The 9,198-nt window shown below is 41.2% G+C and overlaps 1 protein-coding gene across 1 annotated transcript; it reads right to left on the bottom strand.

Annotated features, from left to right (window-relative positions):
• Window positions 1-6,724: 6,724 nt before the first annotated feature.
• LOC102860914 (histone H2A.J-like) lies at window positions 6,725-7,114 on the bottom strand. Its single transcript, XM_006888429.1, has one exon. It carries the CDS (start codon window positions 7,112-7,114, stop codon window positions 6,725-6,727), a length of 390 nt encoding a protein of 129 aa, XP_006888491.1.
• Window positions 7,115-9,198: the final 2,084 nt, after the last annotated feature.

Below are 9,198 nucleotides of genomic sequence, written 5' to 3'. Positions count from 1 at the left end.
AAGGTGATAAATTCAAGATAGAGAGTTCCTTGATGAACATGAAAACAAGGGGATTCTACTAGAGGATCTGGATGTTTAGGGTGAATGTTGCTGTCAGTTGTTGTTAGGTGTTGTTGAGTACAACTCATAGCGACTCTATGAACAATGGATCTGAACTTTGTGCTATCTTGTGCCATCCTCATCATTGCTGACGTACTTGGGCCCATTGCAGCAGTCAATGTGTCAGTCCATCTAGTTGAGGGTCTTCCTCTCTTTTGCCAACCTTTCCAAGCATGGTATCTCTCTCCAAGGAATAACCTCTAACATATCCACAATATGTGAACTGAAGCTTTATTATTCTTGCCTTCAAGGAGCACTCTGACTGTACTTTCTCCAAGACCTGTTTGTTCTTTTGGCAGTCTATGCGATACTCGGTACTCTGAATAAAAATGTAGGACACATCTATTTGAAGACTGTCACTCCCATTTCTGCATGGATTTCGAACACTGCAAACACCTGCCTTGAGCTATCTTTCTCCACTGCTAGTGCAGAGTTACTGTTCCTTTAAGTGTCATATTATTTCTTCAACTACTGTAAAAGGAACAATCAACTCTGGGCCGCTAACAACTGGACTAGTACTATCAGCTAGGCCTTGGTGTTGCTAACGGTTGGCCTGACAATCATAAATATGCTGTGGTGTTCTGTTGAACCTAGAACATTTCACAGAATACCATCAGACCAGTATGTTCTGTGAATATGAAAATTCATCATAAGACATCACTTGGTAATCATATCTAATACCAACAAGAAACCCTTGAGTGTTGTCCAAACTAAAAAGATGGTCTGTTTTCCTCTTCATGCTCATATGCATGAGAATATTTACTACTTATAGCTTTATCTTCCCCTAATTGTATCTTGTATGTAAGAAATTCAATCATAAACTTAACCTACTTCCTAAAAAGCATGAAATCCAGAGTCTTCAAATCAACTCAGACCTTCCCAAAACTTGGAAATCTTTTCTAACCCTGTCTTATTGGGATATCCCACCCATGCTACAAAAGGCAATAAACTCAGTTTGTTCAATGATAGTGTTCCTGGTGGTTTCTGGCTGGAGGGCATTGAAAGAAACACAGGTTCATTAACATTCAGTCCAAATCATAGTACCTTGTACTACAAACCTCAGCTAGGTAATGATATCCATGCCTAAGATGATTGTGACTCTCTACCTGCTCCCCTTGCCATGTGCTCACAGCAGTGATTAAAGTTCGAGCTGAACAGAACTTCTGCACTTTGAAGCACCTTAATGTTAAGTAAGGTGCTCCAGTGGTAGTCAGCAGGAGCTGTGCCACTAATTCAAAGGTGGTGATTTCCTGGCAATTTGAATCTGTCAGAAGTTCCATGGAAGAAAGATGGGCAATCTCCTCCCAGGCAATTCAGCCTCAAAATCCTGCTAGAGAATTAGCCATGAGTTGGTTTTGTATCAATAGCAATGAGTTTGAGGGTTTGTTTTGTTTTTTTTTTTTTACTGTTGAGCTTATTGTTTCCCTAGTAAAACTCTTGGGATTTTCTGCTGACCTAATCAGATACGTGTCCTTTTTTAAAAAACTGTAGCCTTTCCTCCTATGACCTGTCAACTTGTCTAACACCTGAATGTTGTCTCAGACTTTTCAGAGGAAAAGTCTGTAAGGGGAGAACAGACACAGGTCAGATAAAAACCACCCCCTGGGGATTGAAGAGTTGAGTCTCTCTAGGCCAGCAACCTACTCCAAACAACACTTCAAATCACTATTTCCAATCTATCTACAGTCTAGTCTTTGTGGTCCTAAGAACTAATCTGTCTAGTTTTATGTTTGTAACCAAAAAGTTTAGTCTAGCCTGATGATCAATGATAATATAAAGTTACACAAGCACTATCTTTAGAAGTCAATGAATTTATCCACGTTGTCATAAGATTTGAGATTCTTCCAAGTACAGTTGTCTTCATATTTTCTCATAACAGTAACTTGTATGCTTACCCAAGAGGCACAATTTCAGCAGGGATAATTTGGAATTGCAGTGGTACTTGGGTAGCTTTTTGACATAATTCATTTGCAAAATCCTCTAAAATTGCATGTATGAAAGCCCTTACATGCAGATATTCTTGGCCTAAAAGACAGATTTTTTGTTGTTGCTGTTATCACAAGACTCATTTCTGCTTTGTTTCCACAATCTGAGAATTACTAAATGCTTGCTTTTTCAATATATTCATAAAATTACCAACTTCTGTCTAAATGTCACCCTCTTCTGTGTATGTTCAAGTCTGTTTCCACAACTAAACTTTTTCTCTTTGAAAAGAAAGTTTAGAGTGGTAACTGGTAAAGCTTCATTATGTATGTATTTATTTCATGTATGTGCTTTTGTTCCTCTACTGTTTCTGCCTCTCAGGAAACTGAAAATGAACTCATTTATAAAAAAAAAAGAAAAAAAAAAGATTATTTGTCCTGGTCATGTAAAATTTCTTATGAGTTGAAAATTTTAAATTTCCTGTTTTGTTTTATAACTAAATTACGATTGTTTCCATAATTTGTTTAAAGTAAAAGCTTGCATGTAAAAGAATGCATTTCACTAGAGTGGTAACAATGTGTTTTCAAAGTTATTTACCAATATGCTACCTCATTTAAAAATAAGTTTAATCCATACATAGTTCATACTTCTGTTTGTGCAAATGTGAAAATAGAAAGGATAAAAATGCATATGTTTCAATAACCTTAGTGAGACAGCTTCAGCATTCCATAGGTATGGGAAAATAGAGAATTTTTCTACTTACAAACGAGCACAAAGTACAAAACTTGGAGGTATCAGAGCACAAGACTATCTTAATATTCTTCAGCCTATGTCCTCTCATATGTCTTCAGGGTAAACTCTCCCTCCACTAACTCTTGCAGGTCTCCATCCTCTCTCCTTGTCTGTGGCGATTTTCACTTCATACAGTTTTTTCCTTGACTTTTATCCACTCTGGCTATTTTTAATTATGACTCCCAAATTTGATCTCCAGGCCTGATCTTTCCCCATAGACTCACTCATATTCAGCTACAGATATTGTTTGATACTTCCCTCTATTTCTGTCCGACCTCTCAAGCATACTGAAGAGCAACAATGTCAGACTGGAGACTAAGGTGCGCCTGATCTGGGTTATAGTCTTCGCAATTACATGCTATGCATCAGAGAGTTGGACAGTGCCTAGGGTTGATAGAAAGAGAATTGATGCCTTTGAGCTGTGGTGCTGGAGAAGATTGTTGACTATACCATGGACTGCTAGGAGAACAAACAGGTTTGTCCTGGAGAGGGTGAAGCCAGGATGTTCCCTGGAGTCAAGGATTCTGAAGGTTCATCTGACATATTTTGGGCATGTTGCAAGGAGGGACTGGTCCTTGGAGAAGGACATCATGTTTGGCAGAGTGGAGAGGCGGCGAAGAAGAGGAGACCTTTGATGAGATGGATCGATTCTGTGACTAGAGAGATGGGAATAAGTGCGTTTGAGATGGCTAGGTTGGCACAGGATAGAAGAGTGTATAGAGCTCTTATACATAGGGTCCCTATGAGTCGCAAGCGACTCGATGGCACATAACAACAACTTACCCATTAGCCCCCACCCTTGGCTCTCTGAACACACTGTCTCTCTTTCTACAGGGCTCTTGTCATGTCAGGCTCTTGCTACTAGATCGCTTTCAGGTCCCTCCCTCTACCAGCCTCCTCACTGGGCTAAGTGACACAGGTGCCCCTAATAGCTGCTCTTATTAATACCCTGAGCATTTCTTTTACATTTAGCCTATTATAATCTTCTTTTGGGGTCTGTTCCACATTAGATTTGAGTTTGACAGCTGGTTACTAGCCATAGGTATAACACATAGATGTACAAAAATAAACTGAGGAACACATTCCATTTTAAATGAGTGGTTGCACTTAAGATATTAATTAACTCCAAACCAGTTTGTCTTTGTGGGAAAAAATGAAAATTCAGGTTCCCAAGCTGTTATTATTAATTACTCTCTTCTGCTATGGATTTAATTGTAAATACTCTGTAATTAGTAAACCAGTCACTGGGCTTAATTAGAGTTAACCACAAGATTGCTAGAACACCATATTTACTATTTCAACAGTATTGCTTGCTCACCCTTTCATTGCTATCAAGTTGAAACTCATTCATAGTTGACAATCTGTTGGGTTTCAGTGGATCTGAACAAAGGTGAGGACTTTGGATTAGCAACACAACTCCCTACAGACGACACCACCAGTGCTCCTTCTCCTAAGGCAGCTGTTATGTACTGTCAGATCAGAATCAACCCATAGCTGACCGGCAAGCAGGTTTTCAGAGACTGTAAATCCCAAGGAAGGAGAATGTAATTTTTCTCCAGCAGAGTAGGTAGTGGATTCAAATCGCATGCCTTTCAATTTTTTACCACTAAGCCATCAGAGCTCCTACTGCTACTCACTCTAAAACCAGTAGCAATCATGAAGATGGCATCAGACCAAACAACATTGTATTTTAATATTAAAAGTCATTATTTGCCGAAGTTGACTCTATTGGAAGCTACCAACTACTAATGGAATGTTTCCACATGGGAAATGTGGCATCTTTATTTACAGTATATGAATCCTCCCCAAACCGTCTAAGATAAACTCTTTAATTCTACCTATTTTACAGATAAAATAGATTTAAGAAGTTTAAGTAACTTTCTTGAACTTATACACAGCTCGTGAGAAGCAGAGGAAATTTGAATCTTGGGCTTACTCCAGAGTTCATAGGCACCACTGTATGTAACCCTCCAGCCATTAGAAGGGGTGGGATGTCCTTTCTTTTCAATACTACTCTACAAAGAGTTAGCATAAAGTATGCCAGTCATCACTTCTGGTGAGGAAAGGGCAAATCTATGCTTCCAAGTAGGGGAAAAAACTGAACAAACCAGTTCACAGACACAAAGACTGGCCTTGGAGGAAAAACAAAAGACCAAACAAATCCTGGCCAAGTTATAACCTGCCATGCTGAACTGCTTCTTTTCCCAAGAAAGGGTGTGTATGTATGCAAATAAAACCACAGATGCATAAATTAAGTGAAAACCAGAAATCAATGTTCACTTAGTAGCCCTATAATCTTCCATATGGTCTCATACTTGGAGACAATATTGACCCTTTTAATGAATACTACCATATAAACAAGAATTACCTGTTCATCAAGGATCACTGGATGAACTGACTTTATAGGTATGTATTTTCAATTGCTGATTTATTATTCAGATTAAAATATTCTGAAAAACTGAAATGGTGAGGAGCTAATCTTGATGCAACTAAAGGCTGAAGGTACACTGCAGTTTTTTTGCCTGAAGACTCCAACTCTGGATCACAAGGCCAATGAATCCAAAGACATGAAATCTAAACTGGAATCTCTCGCCCCCTCAATAGGTCTTGTGGGTAAAGATAGTTTGCTGAGCAGGTGACATGGAAGTGCTTTCCAAGGGCAGTTTTAACTTTTACATGTGCATTCCTGATCTGAAATACACTCCTTCCTAAACTTAACTATATTTTAAATACCTTCCCAAACTGTATTATGCCATTGTTGTAAACAATAAACCCCTAGATAAGAACTGTTGTAACGAGAATATTACTTCAGGCCATTTCAAGGACAGGGAACTCTGGTGGCCTAATGGCAAGATGCTGCTCGGCAATCCCGCATAGAGTTCAAGTCCACCAGCCGCTCCACAGGAGAAGGATAAGCAAACTCCTCCTGTGTGATTAAGAGAGTCAGCTATGGGTCAACTCCGACTTGATGGTACACAACCACAAGATAAATTGAGTAGTAACCCCTTAAAACAAGGAATTCTTTTTGTTACAAAGCAAAATCAAAGCTATTACATTTAAGAAGTCTGAGTATGATGGAGTTAAGACCACACTGAAGTCAGAAATTTGAGAACATTTTTAAAACTCACAAGCTATGTAACTCATAAAAGGTGTTGCACTGTTATACAACATGAATGTCAGGGGAACGAATTTCCAACCTCATAATTCATGCTTCTACTACTATTTCCTTTTTTTTTTTTTTAAGTGCATCAAACGTAAGTATGAAATCCAAAATTTGAAAACCCAAATAGCCATCAGACTAAGGAAAATGTCTTCAATTTAGATCATGTAATCAGGGCTGCCCTCAAAGGCAGAGAAATCACTCCACATTTTCGAAAAAAAAGCACAGGGATTGAAAACGGCCAAAGTAGCAACTTGATTTTCTATTCAGAAGAGGGTCCCAAAACAACTCACATTACATACAGGTGAGCGAAAGTTCCAGTAAAGAAGCCTGGAGATAGTCCACTCACTCTACATATGTCCACCTATTTCTATCTACACTTTGCCTTAAAGTGAAAAGAATCCAACCCCGTCGACCTCCAGGCCAGCAGATCCCTCCTGGTCTCCCTTCTCAAGTGATAAGGTCTCAGAAGTAACCAGTGAGCCAGAGCAGCCCAGTGGGTGGCTCAAACCGAGCTACCATCACTTGCTCAAAAGGATTCCCAGCTGCCCCGCCACTACACAGCTCTCTCCACAAAGTGATTTTCACCGATTTTATTGGCCCCCAAATATGAAAGGCTCTTCGTCTCCCATGATCCCACTAGATCGTTCCAATTCTTCGTTAACAGCCAGCACATGCGAAGGCAATGAGGTTAACAGCTGAGAAAAGCCATTGCTGGGGAAGCCAGCACCCCCTTTACTTGCACTGGGGTCACTTGCTCTTCGTCTTCTGACTCTCCGTCTTCTTGGGCAGCAGCACAGCTTGGATGTTGGGCAGGACACCACCTTGAGCGATGGTCACTTTCCCCAGCAGCTTGTTTAACTCCTCGTCGTTGCGAATGGCGAGCTGCAAGTGGCGAGGGATTATCCTGGTTTTCTTGTTGTCACGCGCGGCATTGCCAGCCAATTCCAGGATCTCCGCTGTCAGGTACTCCAGCACCGCTGCGAGGTACACGGGGGCTCCAGCCCCGACCCGCTCTGCGTAGTTCCCTTTGCGCAGCAGCCTGTGCACTCGGCCCACCGGGAACTGCAGGCCAGCGCGGGAGGAACGAGACTTGGCCTTAGCCCGCACTTTTCCGCCCTGCTTTCCGCGACCAGACATGGTCTCTTACAGAAAACCGCCAGGAAGGAAAGAAAACACAACTAACCGCACAGCTGTAGGAATGCAGCGCACCACCCCGGAACTGCCTTTACCTCTCCGCCGCCACTAGGAAGCGTCTTCCCATTGGGCGCCGCCAATCTCTCTAGAGAGAGACGGACTCCCTGACCAATTAGCACGCTGCTAGACGTAACGCCTACTACAGCTCTGTCCAATAGCAAAAGGAAATTTCTAAGCCTCATTTACATAGCCACCCAGATGACTATTCAAGGCCAGAATACTTCCTGGCCGCAAGTCTGGCTGATATTAACCAATACAAATGTTTCTTCAGTTTAGCTCGGGGGGGGGGGGAGTTGAAAGAACCGAAAAAGCACGGTTGGAAATAGAAAAATTGAGAAGAGATACTCCATTCCATGAGTGCAAAATGCTTGAGCATTTTTGACGCGCCTATCATTGAGGTGGACTGAGGGCCAATGTCAAGAAGACAAAGATTCTCACCACTGAACCAGTTGGTAGCATCAGGATGGATGGCGAAGAGATTGAAATTGTTCACAGCTTTAGTTTGCTCGGCTCCATGGTCAACACTCTTGGCACCAGCAGCCAGAAAAATAAAAAAACGTATTGCGATGGGAAAGTCTGCTGTTAGGGACCTCTCTAAAGTACTCAAGAGCAACGGTGTTTCTCTGGAGACTAAGGTGCGCCTGATATAGGCCATGGTCTTTGCAATCACTTGTTAAGCAGAGAGTTGGACAATGACTAGGGAGGACAGAAGGAGAATTGATGCCTTTGACCTGTGGTGCTGGAGAAGAGTATTGAATGTACCATGGACTTGCCAAGAAAACAAACAGATTCATCCTGGAGAGGGTTAAACCAAGCAACTCCTTGGAGGCAAGGATTCCGGGGCTTCGTCTGACATACTTTGGGCATGTTGCAAGGAGGGATAGGTCCTTGGAGAGGGATATCATGCTTGGGAGGGTGGAGGGACGGCACAAGAGGGGAAGCCCCTCTATGAAATGGATTGATTCAGTGACTGGGGTAATTGGGATGGGTGTGTCAGAGGCAGTGCTATTGGCACAGGATAGAGCAGGGTTTAGGGCTGTTGTACATAGGATTGCTATGAGTCGCAAATGACTCGACGGCACATAACAACATCATTGAGGTCACATCATGAACTTGATATTGATTGCTATGATCTCTGGTTGACTTGTCTTATTCAATATAGTGTCAAAAAAAACCCCTGATGTGTTATAACGATTCAATTAAAGGTTAATATGACAGAAAGGGATTCCTAGAAGAATAATGGTTAAGTGTTCAGCTACTGACCAAAATGTTGGCGGTTCAGACTTCTTCGGAATGCAAGGTCTGGAAATCTACCCCCATAAAGATTTTTGTTAAATATCCTCAAGTAGACTGTGACTAAATATAACTCTATGAACAGGTTCAAACCTTGCCCTATTCTCCACCGAGTCTCACAATGCTTACCAATCTCAATCTCATTGTTGACCCTGTACCTTTCCCAGCAAGGACGGATGCCTCTTAACAACATCCCAAATGTATCCGAAGTGTCACCGTTCTTGACTTTAAGGAGAACCTCAGAAAACAGATGTGTTTGTTCTTTTAGCAATGCAAGGAATATTCAATACTTGTCGCCAATGCCATAATAAAAAAATATCAACTTTTCTTCCGTCTTCCTTATTCATTATCCCAACCTTCAGAGCCACAAGGAAGCAATTGAAAATATCATGGATTAGGTCAGATGTACCTTATAGTCTTTAAATTGACATCATTAACACTTCAGAGAAGTTGTTCAGCATAGATTTGCTCAAAGCATACAGCTTGTTGTTTGGGGCAAATCATGTCCTATAGTGACATAAGAGAGGGTAGAATTTTCCTATATGATTTCAAGGCTGTGAAAAAAGCTTTACGTAAAGAGTCTGGTCACAGCTTTCTTGCTCAAGAGGATATTGAACTTTTAGAAACTGGCTGAGAACTTCCTGGTTGGGGATTTGCAGTAGAAATCAAAACCACAATCTATGCATCTGTTATTTTACAAGGAGCTTTTTCTTTTGCAAACATGGCCTAATCTT

Source organism: Elephantulus edwardii, unplaced genomic scaffold (genome assembly GCF_000299155.1).
Source record: "Elephantulus edwardii isolate Elephantulus edwardi_28Jun2011 unplaced genomic scaffold, EleEdw1.0 scaffold00067, whole genome shotgun sequence".
In the NCBI taxonomy this organism is placed as follows: Eukaryota; Metazoa; Chordata; class Mammalia; order Macroscelidea; family Macroscelididae; genus Elephantulus; species Elephantulus edwardii.
This window is presented reverse-complemented; position numbering and strand designations above follow the sequence as displayed.